Source organism: Eschrichtius robustus, chromosome 20 (assembly GCF_028021215.1).
Source record: "Eschrichtius robustus isolate mEscRob2 chromosome 20, mEscRob2.pri, whole genome shotgun sequence".
In the NCBI taxonomy this organism is placed as follows: Eukaryota; Metazoa; Chordata; class Mammalia; order Artiodactyla; family Eschrichtiidae; genus Eschrichtius; species Eschrichtius robustus.
The window spans coordinates 65,008,246-65,024,521 of NC_090843.1; the positions used below are offsets into that span (position 1 = coordinate 65,008,246).

General features: G+C 47.6%; 1 protein-coding gene across 5 annotated transcripts in view; it reads left to right on the plus strand.

The window, feature by feature from the left end:
• ULK2 (unc-51 like autophagy activating kinase 2) overlaps positions 1-11,616 on the plus strand; it is a 64,801-nt gene extending 53,185 nt beyond the window's left edge. For 2 of the 5 annotated variants that reach the window (XM_068529872.1, XM_068529874.1), the window contains 7 exons: positions 1,728-1,877; positions 3,284-3,492; positions 5,040-5,218; positions 5,628-5,746; positions 6,085-6,242; positions 8,421-8,556; positions 9,396-9,731. In XM_068529872.1, coding sequence (XP_068385973.1) covers positions 1,728-1,877; positions 3,284-3,492; positions 5,040-5,218; positions 5,628-5,746; positions 6,085-6,242; positions 8,421-8,556; positions 9,396-9,454 — 1,010 coding nt within the window. In that variant the 3' untranslated portion in view covers positions 9,455-9,731. Of the gene's footprint in view, positions 1-1,727; positions 1,878-3,283; positions 3,493-5,039; positions 5,219-5,627; positions 5,747-6,084; positions 6,243-8,420; positions 8,557-9,395; positions 9,732-11,335 lie in introns of those variants that run through there. The other 3 variants (XR_011071809.1, XM_068529873.1, XM_068529875.1) reach the window with 3 other exon arrangements.
• Positions 11,617-16,276: the final 4,660 nt, after the last annotated feature.

Sequence of the window (16,276 nt, forward strand, 5' to 3'; positions counted from 1 at the left end):
CTGTTGCACATATATTATATCTTTGTAGATGTCCCACAGTTCTTGGATATTCTGGGATTTTTGTTGTTGTTGTTGTTGTTTTAATTCTTCTTTCTCTTTGCTTTTCAGTTTTGGAAGTTCCTATTGACATATCTTCAAGCTAACTGATTTTCTTCTCAACCGTGTCCTGTCTGTTGATGAGCTCATCAAATACATTCTTCATTTCTGTGTCAGTGATTCTGACTTACAGCATTTCCTTTGAGTCTTTCTTAGAGTTGCCATCTCTCTGCTTTGTTACTCATTTGCTCTTACATGTTGTTTATTTTTTCCATTAGAGTTCTTAACGTTAATCAAAGTTATTATAATTTCTGGTGTGATAAGTCCAACATGTGTGCTATGTCTGAGTCTGGTTCAGTGCTTGCTCTGTCTCTTCAGGCTGTTTTTACCTTTTAGCTTGCCTTTTAATTTTTTGTTGAAAGCCAGAAATGATATTACTGGACATAGAATTGAGTTAAATAGTGTGGGGGTTTTTTTTTGTTTATCTGGCTAAGAGTTAGGCTGTGTTTAGTGTTTGCTGTAGCCATAGGTATCAGGGTAAACTTTTCTCTGGTGTCTTTGTTTTTGTCTCCCCTGTTGTCTTTGAGTTTCCCTAGATACCCCTTCTTAAATGCCTAACACTATATTTTCTTCTAAGAAAATATAAGCTATAAAACAGCTTAGGGACTTCCCTGGTGGCACAGTGGTTAAGAATCCGCCTGCCAATGCAGGGGACATGGGTTCGAGCCCTGGTTCGGGAAGATCCAACCTGCTGCGGAGCAACTAAGCCCGTGCGCCACAACTATTGAGCCTGCGCTCTAGAGCCCACGAGCCACAACTACTGAAGCCCGTGCACCTAGAGCCCGTGCTCCGCAACAAAGAGAAGCCACCGCAGTGAGAAGCCTGTACACCAGCCCCCGCTCGCCACAACTAGAGAAAGCCCATGTGCAGCAGCAAAGACCCAGCACAGCCAAAAATAAATAAATAAATGTATAAGAAAAACAAAAACAAAAAACAGCTTAGCTCTTAGTTTCTCCACATTCTCACCAACGTTTGTTATTTGTGGTCTTTTCGATGATAACCGTTCTGACAGGTGTGAGGTGATGTCTCATTGGGGTTTTTATTTGCATCTGCCTGATGATTAGCGATGTTGAGCATCTTTTCATGTGCCTGTTGGCCATCTGTATTTTTTGGAAGAATAACTATTCAGGTCTTCTGCCCATTTTTTTAATCAGGTTGTTTCCCCACATTTTTATTCCCAGTTCTTGGTTTCCACCTTTTCACATTATCCACAGGTGTGATGGCAATTCACATAGAAGTAACTGAATTGTAGGCTTTGGCGAAAAGAAGATTCACAGCTGTGAAGAGATTACCATAAAATATTTTTAATGGCGATCTATATTGAATTTTCTGTTTTTTAAGAGTAATAAATGCGGGGACTCCCCTGGTGGTCCAGTGGTTAAGAATCCGCTTTCCAATGCAGGGGGCGTGGGTTCGAACCCTGGTCGGGGAACTAAGATCCCACATGCTGCGTGGTGCGGCCAAAAATTAAAAATAAATAAATAAATAAAATATAGTAAACAGCAATTTAAAAAAAAAAGAGTAATAAATGCTTATTGTAAAAAAAGAAAACAAAACTAATATAAAAGTAAAGGTGTCCCTATAAACCCACCCTCCGGTATGTGACACATTTGGTGAACTTTTTATTGCAGCCCCTGCAGGAGCCTGTGGTGTTGCACGGGCTCCTTCTGTGGGAACAGCAGCGAGTCCCAGGGCTGTGCTGTTCACGGTAGGGTCTCCTCCACACAGGGCCGCGACCCCCGCTTGTACCCATGTAGTCCTTCGGACAAGAACCACCTCAGGTGAGGATTGTCTTAGTTCCGCCTTGGGCTCGTGTTTGGTGTGCAGATTCTGCTATTGGCTTAATGGTGTGACGTAGTTTCTTTACCAATGACGTGGAGATAACGATTTACTTTACCTTAAAGGGTTATGAAGAGTAGATGAGGGGACTTCCCTGGCAGTCCCGTGGTTAAGGCTCCGCGTTTGCACGGCAGGGGGCATGGGTTCGATACCTGGTCGGGGAACTAAGATCCCGCATGCCACTCTGTGCGGCCAAAAAAAAAGAGTAAATGAGACAATACTTGTGGGGAAAAAAAAACTTTGCAAAATAAAAGGTACTATGTTATATATTTGTAATAATATTTATATAATTTTATAACATTATTACATAAATGTGACTTCTCCACAGTGAAGCAGCTATGCATATTGGTGCTTCTTAGCTTATACTGAAGGCTTATTTTAGTACATCCAGTAAATTTTTTGAAAAGGATAGATTGTTGTTTATTTTTGTTTTTGTGGGTATTTTTAGAAACCTAGGTTTCACCTTTTTTTTGGTACTTTGAGTCCCAATCTTTGCACTTAATCCTATATCCTACTTTTAGATAGGCTGATAGATTGGGTTTATCAGCCATGGTCTATAAATAGGTAATTGGTACCAAAAATTAAGAAAGTATTTAGATTGGACTTGAGTTATCATTTGACATCATATATTATACCTTGTGTCCCTTAAGTTCTCTTATGCTAAATCAGTTACTAATCAAGATACCAGTAGATTAATAAGCAAAGGATATAAATAGATAATGAGAGTGGAAAAAGAGCTAATAATCTTGATTTTAGGATTATTAAGAGTATTAAATAATAAGAAAATACCACTTTGAGAAAATAGCTTTTTATACCTGTTAACTAAGCCAACATTTAAAAAATGTAATGTCCAACGTTGTCGAGGCTTAATGGGATCTCTGCGCTTACTCACGGCTGCTTTAGAAAATAGCGTGGCAAGTCTTACAAAGAGCTATAAAGATATTTATAGTAATATTTGATCTGTGGTAATCCCATTCTGTTTATAAGGCCACTTACAACAAAGTGGTCTTATAAAGTCTTTATCACAAATAACTCAAAAAGAAGGAAGGATTTCATTACAGTGTTATTGGTGGCATTAAAAAAAATCAGAAATAGTATAAGTGCCTCCACATAAGCATTGGGGTATCATTTTAGTGAAGCGCACGCATCCGCTGAGTTTTATCACCGTGAGGACTGTGGAGCAGCAGGGAGAAATGTGTATGCCAGAAATTTGTTTAAAACAGAATTTAAAAGTAGCTGTGCTGATTCTGTAAGGAATGAAGGTGAGCCTGGGAAGATAAAGCCTGTTCGTGTGCTCAGGGAGGGGTCGGGGGCCTTCCTTTTAACGCTTCCTCGCCCGTCTCCGCAGGGGGCTCCAGCGGCTCCGGAGGTTCCCTGGGCTCCGCCGGGGGCCGCGTGTCTGGGGGCTCCCCGCCTGGGCCGTGCTCGGGGTCTCCCCCTCCGGGAGCAGAGGCAGCTCCCAGCCTGAGACACGCGCCCTGTGGTGCTTCACCCCCCAGCCTGGAGGGGCTCGTCGCCTTTGAAGCCCCTGAACTGCCCGAGGAGACGCTGATGGAGGTGGGAAGAGACCCTGTGACGTGTTCCTTAAGGGTGCTCCGAGGAGAGTGTCGGTGATGGGAGGACAAAATCCCCCTTACCTTTCCTGTTTGGAACGTTGCTCATATATTTTCAGAATAACGTTGACAGTGACACTCATTCATAACAAGCTTTGGTTGACAGGAAGTGACGCATACAGATTTTTGTTTTCTTGATTTCTTTATCTGAAGTTTATTTACTACTTATAGGACTTTTAAAACATAATCTTTTTCCTAAAGCCATAACTTTTTATTCTCAAAGCTTGCTTTTCTTCATAAGATAAAATGATACACTTAAAATTAGGTTTAAAAAAATAAATTAAGATGCCAAATCAGTCAATAACGCTGAGGAATAAAGCTGCCCGGCAGACCGGACAGTCGCGTGTGTGCACCAGTACCTTCCCTCCGCGGAGCCAGGTCTCCAGGGAAGAACACATCAGAACGTGGAGTGTGCTGAGCACAAATGCAGAATAGAGGTGAATTTTATGATTCCAGAGCCTCTGCCGGCTAATTGCTCAGTGTCAACTCTAGGACAGCGTTCCATAGACTGCATCTCCTCCAGGTCAACTAAAGAACAAATTCTCTTTCCATATTTCTGTTGTGTGTGAAGGAGAATTAAGTATTTCACATAAAAGTTATAAAGTACTGCATGCAGAATTTTAGTAGTGATTCTGTAGTAAGTTGTAATTTTGAAAATATGTATAATCTGAGATTGGAAAAGCAATCTTCAGAGTTTTTTCAATCTCCATCAAATTAGGCATAAATTATGTTCCAATATGTATTGGAACATATAGTCTGATATGCTGTCATAGAGCAGAGAGACTTTCAAAAGTTGATTGGTTTATTCTTCTGTCTCTAGTACACTGATCCTCATCCCTTTTTAACCATAAAAGGAGAGTGAGAAATTTAGTCTTATTTGAGATTTCAAAATACATTTATAGCTAAAAACAAATCTCAAAACATTAATTTTAGAGTACCCATTTTTAATGCGCTGCTATTATGTCTATCTATACTCCACTCTTTAACTAACTGAAAAGATCACAAAATTTAGAGCCTTGGTATTAGGAATCACTGTTAACTGAAGAGCCACCAGAAATTAAAGTGTCTCTGAAATTGTAAGTCAGTAGAATTCATTAAACTATCAAGAAGTGTGGTTTACTGCACAGAATATCCTTACATTCTTATACCTTGGTATCTATTTTGCCATGTTTCTGTCTCATATATATTGATTTAATTGTTCTGTGTTTCATTTTTTTCTTGGTGCAAGTACAATGACCTCATATCTTTGAGGCTGGATTTTGTGGGTGCTCTCATACATCCATACACACAAACACATGCCACACTCTTGTTTGGTTTCATTTGTGTTTATTTTTCGCACAGTTTTCTGGAATTTAAAACTTTCATTCTCCTCTGATCATTCTGACATTCATAAGTATAGAAAACATTAGCAGTGGCCACAGTTTATGTGCAGATATGAGTGTGCGCCTCTCCTTAACCTGCAAGTTTCTAAGACGATTGGCTTTGCCGCAGCGAGAGCACACAGACACCTTCCGCCACCTGAACGCAATGCTGTTGTTCACGGAGTGTGTGCTGGACCTGACGGCCGTGCGCGGGGGAGACCCGGGGCTCTGCGCGTCCGCGGTCTCCTTGTACCAGATCCAGGAGAGCGCGGTGGTGGACCAGATCAGCCAGCTGAGCAAAGACTGGGGGTAGGTGCCCCCTTGCCGTCCATCTCCAGAGGCTTCCTGCCCTCTGTAAACTGCTGTCCAAGCTGGGGGCCGTGTCATCCACTGAAGGTCATGGGCGTCTCTGAGTTATCTCCTTGTGCTCGATTTCACTGTGTGAGCCAAGACTTGGAGGTTCTGCAGCCTTGGTGTTTCCTTTCCTGTAAATCATGCTGTTAAGATATTTGGTGATAAAGAGATTGTATTTTTATCTGAGTGTGCCCATCGTATTCAAAGTACACACGTCTTTCTCCATGCCGGCCCTTCTCCCTTCAGGAGGTGTTCGTGCCCTAAAAGTGTCAAGGGGAATGATGTTCCCTTAGAGAGACTGTTGTGATGGGGCCCTGGCCTGTCGGTTCGCAGGCTGATGCTCTGCTTGCTGTCTCTGGTGCAGGCGGGTGGAGCAGCTGGTGTTATACATGAAGGCCGCACAGCTGCTGGCAGCCTCTCTGCATCTCGCCAAAGAGCAGATCAAGTCCGGGAAGCTGAGCCCGTCCACGGGTGTGAAACAAGGTACAAGCGGAGCGTGACGGGGCTGCTTTTCCCCTTACGCTGGGAAGGGAAGTTTTTGGTGAGGGGTCACCGTGGTATTAAGCATTCTTAAATGGGAAAAGATGCTGGCTTTTCTGTTTTTTGGTTTTGCCATTTAACGGATACAGAGAGCAGTCAGAATTACTTTGTTCTCAGTCTTCTCTTCACTGAGCGAGAGAACATGTGGAAGAATGATTTCCAGTCACTTTTTTCAGTGATCATTTAGTGTCGCTTTCCATAAATCAGCAGGAAAGTTGCATGTCACCATGACTCTGTTTCTGGAGGAAAATTAAAATTCTCATTTCAATTTTTTTTTCCAGTTGTCAAAAATCTGAATGAACGATATAAATTCTGCATCAGCATGTGCAAGAAACTTACAGAAAAGCTGAATCGCTTCTTCTCCGACAAACAGAGATTTATTGATGAAATCAACAGCGTAACAGCAGAGAAACTCATCTATAATTGTGCTGTAGAAATGGTAACCCTTTTTAAGGTGTAATATTGCATAGTAATACTACTTGTCTTTAAGAGCATCTTTTGTTTTTTGTTTTTTGTTTTTCTTGGCTGCGTTGGGTCTCCGTTGCTGCGCGCGGGCTTTCTCTAGTTGCAGCGAGCAGGGGACTGCTCTTCCATCCATGCGGTGCGCGGTTTTCTCATTGCGGTGGCTTCTCTTTGTTGCGGAGCACAGGCTCTAGAGCGCAGGCTCAGTAGTTGTGGCGCAGGGACTTAGGTGCTCCGCGGCACGCGGGATCTTCCCGGACCAGGGCTCGGATCCGTGTCCCCTGCATTGGCAGGCGGGTTCTTAACCACTGCGCCGCCAGGGAAGCCCCCTAAGAGCATCTTTTGAAGTGCACACCTACTTGACATCATCCTTTTAAAAAGAGTTTATGCCCCACCACTCCCAAGTCTCAGGTATTGTGGTCCCTCTTCCTGAAGGAGTGATTACACTTAATTAACATGCAACAAACATAAGTTATGTTGGTTACCTACCACATTTGGTAAAAGTTTACCATACCTCTTAAAAATTGCTAACATTAGGCATGATCTAATCTTCTTATAGTTTGCATCTAAAAGCTTTCACTGGATCTGTTTCTTCTGTTTTCTACTATTTAAGAAGTTTGGCTGATAAAACATTAGAAAAAATACTGCTCTTATTACCCAATCTGCAGAAATTCACGTGCTCAGATTCCACAACTGACCGACCTTAAGTGTAGGCACACAAAGTATAATCTACTTTTCCAACTGTCTGGTTATATTAGTGGAAATAATTTGTTTTTTGTATCTGGGGGGAAAAATTGCTCTGAAGGAAACATGAAATTAGGGACTGTCAAAGAAGTAATTAAGTGGGGAAAAATTTAATTACTGACCAACCTCATAGTTTTTACCATATTAACATAGTTGAGCTTCCTTCTCCCTCTCAAATTTGTGTACTTTGAATTGTGCTGTTATATTACCCCCTTGGTCTTATTTTGAAAGCCATCATAATAAATTTGGAATATAAACTGTTGATGAGAATAATATACATTATATTGCCCTAAACTGTTGACATGAATAATATGCATTGTATCGTCTTGTACCGAATTAAGACTTCATAGGACAGATTTTCTTGTAGAAATGTGTGCCAGGCAAGACGTCCTCTCGTCGGAGTTACGGTGCTTCTGTCTCTTCTGATGATAGAGCCACGTGCCTCCAACAAGTCTCTCCTTGTGCCCTGGCTGCTGAGCAAGCTTGGAGACACTCAACTTACATTTAGTTATTTCTCTCTCCTTCCTTTTCAGGGCTTGGATTTTCTGTATCCATTTTATTTATCGTATTGTATGTGGCTTTACTCTTTGAAAGAGGCAGAGCACACTGACAAGTAAATTAGGAGACTGGATTACTGACAGTCTGGGCAGTGAATGATTAAAGAGAAAAGCAGGATGCTGTTGGGGAAACAAATGCTCCTAACCCCGTGAATGACACTGTGCCCGTCGTTCTGGGGAGCCCTACCCACCTCTCCCCCCGCCCAGCTCGCTGCTGCTTCCTTATGGCTCTCCCTCAGCGTCACTTCCTGGAGGCTCTTCCTCCCTAGTCGGGTTAGATGCCTCTCGCGTGTGTTCTGTACCGTCCGGGGCTTCCTCCTGCGATGCCATGTACCCCTTGGAGTTCACAGCCCACGCCTCCCTCTGGACTGGGAGCTCACCTTCATCGTATGCTCTGGGCCGACCCTCAGCGGGTGCCCAGTAAATACCTCTGAGTGAATGAATCCCACACACCAGGAAATTCTGTAACTGAAAGGAAAAGCTGATAAGTGGCTTTTAACATCATTTAATTATTTCACTGTGACAAGATCTACTTTAGTGAAATGCCAGGTTACTAGTGTGGAAGTGTACTAGTGGAAAAGTGTAAACAAACTTTTTAGTGAAGTCATAGAAGAGCCAGTTTAGAAGTATAAATATTGTGAGTTATGAATCTCTGAGTTCAAGAAAGTTATGTTTGAATGCAGAGTAACTCTTTTGTCAAGAAGCTCTTTTATGTTGCTTACCCGATAGATGATACCATTTTGTCAAAACGTATTAATTTTAGACAGATTCCATTTAAAGCTGCATTGCCTGAATGGATTCGTATTTTCATGGGAAAGCTGAGAACCTTCTTGTTTTTTGCTGACTGGTTCCAGGTTCAGGCTGCAGCCCTGGATGAGATGTTCCAGCAGACTGAAGATATTGTTTATCGCTATCATAAGGCGGCCCTTCTTTTGGAAGGCTTAACTAAGATTCTCCAGGACCCAGCAGATATTGAAAATGTACACAAATGTGAGTTGACTTAGAAAGTAGTGTGCGTGTTGGTTGCACTTGCATTGTCTCCTCCTGGTGCAGTAGACAGAGCATGGAGTTCGGAACCGTGCAGCCTGGGGGTTGCATCTTGGCTTCCCAACCTTGGGCAAGTCACTCACCGTTTCTGTGGTCTCTGTCTCTTCTACAAGATGAGGAACAATGCCTGCCTTGCCGAGCTGTTGTGAGGATTAGAGAGGTTGCTTGTACAGAGCTGTTGGCTTTTGTCATTAGTCTTTAGATTTCTACACTGCATGACTGTATAGGTGGGTGTGTTTGTGTATGCAGGGAACTTTGCTTTTATCATTAAACAATAAGAAAGGCAACTGTTTCAATCCTCGTTGGCTTAGTGACCGAAGAGCCCTGTGAAAACCCTGTGTACTGCAGATTTGGTGTACAGAACGGAGTGGAGACCGGTAGGGTACCAGGATGGTGTTTCCACTTGTCAGATAAAAGACCAGTGATGTTTTTTGAGGAGGAGGAGGCGGACCTCTTGGAGGAGGAGGTGTGGTCATGCCACATTTTGAAGAGCCACAAGGGGCTGGCAGTTCTAAAATTGTTGGCAGTTGTGAGCGAACTAGCTGTTAAAACCTAAATGTTCTTCATTTGACGTCTAATCTAGCTTTTACCACTGTGCAGCACTAAGCTAAACAATTACCAGGCAGAAAGAAGAAAAAGTACTCAGAACTGTTAACTCTGGGGCAAAGATAGAACAGAGGTGAGGGTGTAGGTGGAGAGTGAGAGATTTTTTTTCATTGGTTCTTCTTTCCTTGCTTTTGAAAATATAAATGATTTTTATTATGAATTTATTTTATTTCTAGATAAATCTAGTATTGAAAGGAGATTGTCGGCCCTCTGCTACAGCACCTCGACCTCGTGAGCCGCAGCAGGCCTGCCCCCAGGACCAGTGGTGGGTGTGAGGGGATGCGTTCGGGAGCACAGCTTGGATCCTGTCGCCCCGCCCCCAGGAAACTGTAGGTTCCTACACGGTGACTACCAAAGAGCAAGCAGTGATTTCAAAAAGGAAAAACAACCCCAGAACTACCTGCCTTATCAGAGAAGTCACCCCTTCCCTTTTTCTTTGTAGAAGCGGAAGCGAGAGTATTCCACTTGGCTTTCAGTTTGAACTTGGTAAATAAATGCACCTTAGAGCTAGAGTTGTCAGTACAGTTATTCTTAAGGATAATTAGGAATGAAACGATGAGTGGCTCTTCACGCCACTCACCAGAGCAAAGTGTGGGGTTCCACACGTTCACTGAGGCGAAAAAGTAAAAAGCCACGTCTCATCCAGGCAGTTTGGTACTCGGGGTAAGTTTATCTGAGTCTGAGCACGCGTCCATAAACAGCTCAGGAAGAAATAGCTTAAGAGGGAATGAAAGACGTCTCTTGGAAGAAATTGTGAAATCTTCAATTTGATCTAATCTGGACACATACTAATAATCTTCTAAAATCTTTCATATTGCACTAATTTATTAAAACAACTATGTATTGGATTTTGCAATTTAAAACTAACTGAGGCACAATGGACTTGTTTAAAATATTTTACTTGATTATATACACGTACCCTTTCCAGAATTCACAGGTAATCTCTCGTGGACTTTTAAGTGGTAAAAACTTGTGTTGTGTGAACCTTTGCATTTTCTTAACCTATTCGTCTACACCTACAGGTTTTCTCAGTGATATTTTTAAGTTGCTGGTTGTCTGCTTCTGTTTGCATCTTTTGCTGTGCATGCAGAATGTGCATTCATGCCTATGACCTCTAGGTTTACTAAAGGCTAGGTTTATTGGGGCAGTATTAGAACAAGTGTCAAGCCAGAGATACTCTCGAGAATTGTAATAGGGCCAAAACAAAGTTGGTGACTTAAATGAGGTTTGTTTTCTCTTAGGAAAAGGGGCAGCTCTTTCCAGCCTGTGTGCGTTTCCGTGTTAACCCTGACAGTTCACCAGATAGCTAGTCATGGAGAATGTGGGCCCTTAACATCCCTCTAGAAGTGGTGCCTACGTTGTAGATTATTTCGTTTCTCTTACTTACCTGCTTGAATACTTGAATGAACCATTCTCCAGTTTTAATCCTTTTAGATAATATAATCTGAACTCTGACAAATTGCACAGAGGCTCTTTGGCATTAATCTAATTTAGTGTATTGATAAAAACAAAAACATGGTTTCTCTTTACTTTGACGAAGTAATGTAATTTTTACTTTATTTATCTATATGAAATTCCAGCAGTTAATTTGATTTATTTATATGATGTTTATATTTTTAGGTCTTTAATACAGTGTTTCTACCTCTTATTTGTAACTGCATGCATTATTCATGAAACTAGGTAAAACTCACTGAATTGTTGTGTAGTAGCCTTTTTATTATTGCCTGTACAGATGTTTATTAAGGTAAATAAAACTGACCAGGTGTTTCTAGGGTAAGGCTGGGTCCCTGTGATGTGGCTTGTCAGGCCAGGTCCTTCCTCAGTGAGTTTGGAGGCTTGGTGGTTAACACCCGTTGCCCTGCCCCAGGATTTCAGATGCTCGGTGACTGTCCTGCAGGCTGCCAGGAGCATGGGCTGTGTGGTGGGTTCCTGCCCTCCCTGCAGGGGTGGTAAGCACTGTCACTGGCGATACCCCATTCCGTATGATTTTTTCGAGAGTAAAGGGCAGTTTCTTGTATGTTCTCTCAGTTACCGCCCGTGTCATCTCACTGATCCTCCGAGGGGGTGGGTACATTCCGGCCCCTCCTCCCCTCTCCCGTTTGTTTTTTAAACACAGGATGAAACAGGTTCACAGCGAGGAAGTGCTTGGTCTGCAGTCAGTACCTAGGGAAGTGGCCGGGCTGTGCTTTGTGACCTCCAAGTGCATTCTTCTTCTTCTTGTACGACCAAGGTCAGGTGGTAGGTGGCATGTGTGAGACCGTGAAGTCTGAACAGCAGAGAAGAACAAACGTAAACTCGTGATTAATGGTTCTGATTATATTTCCATCATCAAGGCCAATTGTTTTAAGAGATTTTGCCTTGATTATAGCAATAATAAACAAATGCTTTATGTTTCCACGTGTATCTTTTGATTTTGTATCATCTCTTTTATAAAAAAGAAAGAAACCAGTCCACACATGCACGCGTTGACAGCGGTGCTCAGGCGAGCCGGAAGGTCGCGGGCGCACAGATGCGCGCGGGGCTGATCCGTGAGCGCCGAGTGGCCGTTCCTGCTGTGAGGACTCGCCCTCATGGCGCGTGCGCTGGGCCCGGGGGATGCTTCCCACACGCCCGTCTCCCCAAGGCGGGCGTCCTCCTGCCCCTCCTGGGGTCCAGCAGAGGAGCCTGGAGAGGGGGTCCCTGTTGGGGCCCGGTCGCCTCGGTCCCCACAGGGAATGGCAGGGGACTCGAGCTGGGCACCGAGGGTGTGAAGTCACTGACGTGGCTTCCTCCTGAGGTGACGGAGGAAGACTTGCCGCTCGCAGCGAGCGCCTCCGGTCGCTTCTGTGGGCAGCGCCCACTCCTGCGGGGACAGAGCGCGGCTCTGTGGTTCCAGGGAGGCCGCTGCCGCCCGGAGGGCTTGGTGTCTTCCCGCGTTGACGGGCGCAGCCTAGGAGCGTCCGTGTCCACTGCTGCACCCGGGAGACGACGGACGCTGGGCCCTGGGCCCTGGGCCCTGCCCGAGGCTCCGCCTCGCCTGCCACAGCCCTGGCCAGAATGCTGTCCTTGGGAGAGGGGTAGGGGTCAAGGTGACATCGTCCTCACCGGAATCACAGGAAGTCACATCAGAAGCGACCCGCCTGGGAAAGCACCGCACGCAGGAAACGACAGTCGGTCCCTAAAGTCCCAGCTTCGGTGGACGAGGCGGAGCCAAACAGGTGAAGGGTCACAGGGGTCAGTGCCCAGACTTGTGGAGGAGGGAGCCGAGGCTGGGAGCCTGCCGACAGCTCGGGCCCACGCAGAGCAGGGCGCCTGGCAGAGCCCCCGGGTCCCCTTGCACAGAGGGCCTCGCTCGGCCGGTTGTGAACGTGCCGTCCTTTCTGAACAGCCTCCTGGCGTGGATCTGAGCGGAGGCTGCTGCGGCGGTGGCCGAGCCCTGGGGCTTCCCCTCGCCCTCCTGCTCCCGGGCTGCCCCGTCTCAGGGTTTGCTCGCTGCAGGCTGTTCTCCGCTTCCTTGGGTGCAGCTGTCTTGGTCTCGGACTCCTGTGCAGAGCGGCGCGTCCTCGGGCGCTTTCCCTCCCTAACCTCTCCACACCTGTCCGCGTCCGGCACGGAGCTGGTCAGTGGTGGTGAGAACGAAACGAGTTACTGGGCGTGAGGTGGTTTGAAGAGCCCCAGCCGAGGGCGGTGGGCAGCCTGCGGCTCCTCACTGTTAGGCTTGGTTTGGGGCGAGGCCCGGTTTCAGGCTCTGTCTGGACGCCTTCTGAAAGGACCAGCCCCGCCGCCGCGGCCGAGCCCTGGGCACCTGCTTGCAGACGTCCTTTTCCTGTGGATTGATCTGACCCTTGTAGTTCAAGGTTTGTGGCAATCTAATATTTATTACTTCATTTGGTCTTCGTACCAACCCTCATTGGCCTCGTTTCACAGATGGAAAAGGCAGACCTGGCAAGTAGTTTCCAAAGAGAAAAGAGCCAGGGCTGGGGTTTGGCCAGCCAGGCTACTGGGCAGGGCCTGGGCCCACGAGCTCCTCGTCCCGCACACACGCCTGGAGGCCTGGCCCCCGCTCACCCCTCGGCCTTCCAGCCCCTCCTTTCTGCTGGTGCACTTTTATGCTTCCTGGTGCGCAGGTGTCTCCGGCTGGACTCCCCCTGCCAAGCGGCGGGCAGCAAATTTTGAGAAGCAGGTGAGGTTAGCAGATCTGCCATCCCCTTGGGGGCTGGAGCAGGAGCCCAAGAGCAGAACCACTCTCAGAAACCCCAGGGGAAGGGCTTCAGGGGCACAAGGACAGATGGGCACTTTGCAGGTTCCCTGCTTGTTTATTTGTACATGAGCCGCTGAGATAGACCAGCAGGGATTTGGCCAGTCCTGGGTGGGAGGGGCCTCAACCCCAGGTTTGCCAAGGGGACCCCTGCAGGCCCTGGCGTCCTAAGACCAGCTCTTTCGCTGACGGAGGCATGTAGGGACCGTCTCCCAGGGACGTAAGCCAGCGCCCTCCCCTCGGTCCCTCAACAGGAGGTGGCACGTGGAGCCCTGTCTTCGTCTAGAAGCACAGAGGCCCACCCAGCTGCCCCTTCTCCCACCTTCTGCCCTTGGGCCCCAGCCTTGCTGCAGGGTGAGGTCGGTGGCGGGGGGGGGGGGGTGGGGGGGGTGGGGCGATGGTGGGCCAGGCAGGGGCAGGTCACAGGGGCCTTTGCCCAGAGTCCTGTCTGGGCGACAACAGGACTTCTGCCTGGCACACTGAGCTGTGGCCAGAGACTCTGGTGGGGCCCGACGGGCCTGCCTCTGTTCCAGCTGGAGGGTTCCTGTGAAGATGGGGGGTGAGCGGGCTGTGCGCTGAGAATGAACCACAGGGCGGGCGGCCGATCTGGGGATCCTCGCGAGGGCAGGCTGCCTTCCGCGGAGGGGAGGGTCTGTGAGGTGATGAAGACGCACGTCGCCGCTGGTCCAGCGGGACAACAGGTTTTCCTTGCCTGTCGGGAGTGTCTGTCGTGGGGGGTGGTGATGCTGATATCGTTTCACTGTGAGCTTGTTAATTTTCTAATTCTTTAACAAGGTGTTCCCGGTACAGGAAGAACTCTAAAGCTCAGGTCATCAACTAGGAAAGGTATTGGCAGTCAACACAACAGATGAGGGGAGTTAAGGTGGGGGAAATGCTGGGAGAAAGTAAGGAAATTCCCTCCCCCCCCCCCCCGAGAGCCCTCCCCCCGCTCCCCTCCCCCCCTTCAGACTGAAGGCTTCTTGGAGCAGCAGAATAAAAAGCCCCTGGCACAGACGGGCCGAGGGTCCTCGTCTCTGGGCTCAGAATAGGGGGGCGGATCTAAGCCCCGGGAGGTGGGTGTGGGGTGGTGAGCGAGGCTGAGGCGGGGGGTCCTTCTCCAGTCACAGGCCGGCTCCTTGTCACATCAGGATTTTGGAGACGCAAATCCTCCCTTCCACTGAGAATGTGCTAAAATAACAATTCTCAGACAAGTTGGTGCAGAGCACACATCGACATTTATTCAGTCGCCGTCAGAGGAGCCAGCATGTGACAAAAGCGTGTCAGTTCGGGAAGGATGTGAAACCTGGGGGGATTCTCGGGAAACAGATGCCTGTTACATAAGCAGCTTGTTTACTCGTGAGGATCCCAGCTTCCTTCCACACGGTCACGAACACATCATCTGTTCGTCTGTAGCGTCGTGTCAGAGGAAATCGGACAGGACGTCCAGGGCACCACACGGTGCCCACTTTCTCCGTTCAGGACCCTACGGCAGCGCCTTTGACAGCTGCTCGGCTCTGCTGTCATGCCACGGAAAGTAGCCGGGGCCGGTACGATGCACCTGAAATTTGAGTTTCTTGTAACTTTCACATGTCACAAAATAGCCTTTTCTTTTCCAATCCACTTAAAACGTAAGAACCATTCTTAATCTCTAGGCTGTGGACCGGACCTGGCCTGCAGGCCGTCGCGTGTGGCCCCAGCGCACAGATGAACCGCGGAAGAGCCAGGCATCGAGGCGCACGCGGCGGCGGACCCAGGCCACCAGGGACGCGTGCTCCTCGCCCTCCTGGGATCAGCTAGCCCGGATGTGGACGGTGTCCCCGGGTCAGCAGCGCCTCCCCAGCGACGGTTCTGCTCTTAGACATTTCATCAAACGGCTAGTAAACACACAGAGTGTAAGGTCTGTACAATTCTTAGTTTTGGAATATTTTGGGGAGCACATGTTTTTTCTGCTTCTTTGACAAACGAGGTACTTCTCACTCTTGCTGTGTGGCCCTGGGCAGGTCCCCTCGCCCTCCTGGGCCTCCAGTTTCCATCCATTGAAGATCAGAGTAGTACCTTCTCACACAATTCTTGTGGGGAAAATGCCCTTTGCGCAGTGACGGGCACTTGAGGGCCTGAGGAAAACCTAAGCGCAGGAGCTCACAGGGTCCCCAGGTGCCCACTTGACCCTGACCCCCAGAAGCCCAGCTCCCTTCTGATGGGAGCAGGGAGATGAGTCCTACACCCACTTCCTCCAGGCAAACTGCCCCGAGGAACACCCCCCCCCCGGCTCCTCCTGGGGCTGGTGAGACCAGCCTTTCCCTTGAGAGTGGGTGGGGCATCGGGCCCCAAAGGAGAGACAGAGGGACCCTGGGGGAAAGGCTGCCCTTGGTCTCCCTCTGACTTCTGCCCCCAGGGGCCTTCACGCTCTTGTGTTGAGGGCGGCCCTGGAGGGTCTTTCGTGGGCGAGAAGAGCCAGGCCTCCAGCCAACCAGGGTAGAGAAGGAAAAATCCCAAGTTTCTCTATGATTGGATTCAGGGTGAACACCTGGAACGCACGCAGGGAAGAGGGGTTTGGTGTGAGGCAGGGTCTAGGGAAGGCGTCTCCTCCTCTGTGAGATGTTTCCTAGGCCAGAAGCTGACGGATAAATTTCAAGAAACTGTAATGTTTGACTTCAAATTTGGTCTTTTCTCCAGCTTTGTTTGTTATTCAAAACTGTTAAGCACCTGCTGTGCTGGGGGTACAGCAGCGAGAGAGAGGCTTGGCTGCCCTCACCGGGTGTACACTTCAGACAAGACTGATAAACACACAGGTATGATGAATGCCGCAAAAGAGAGGTG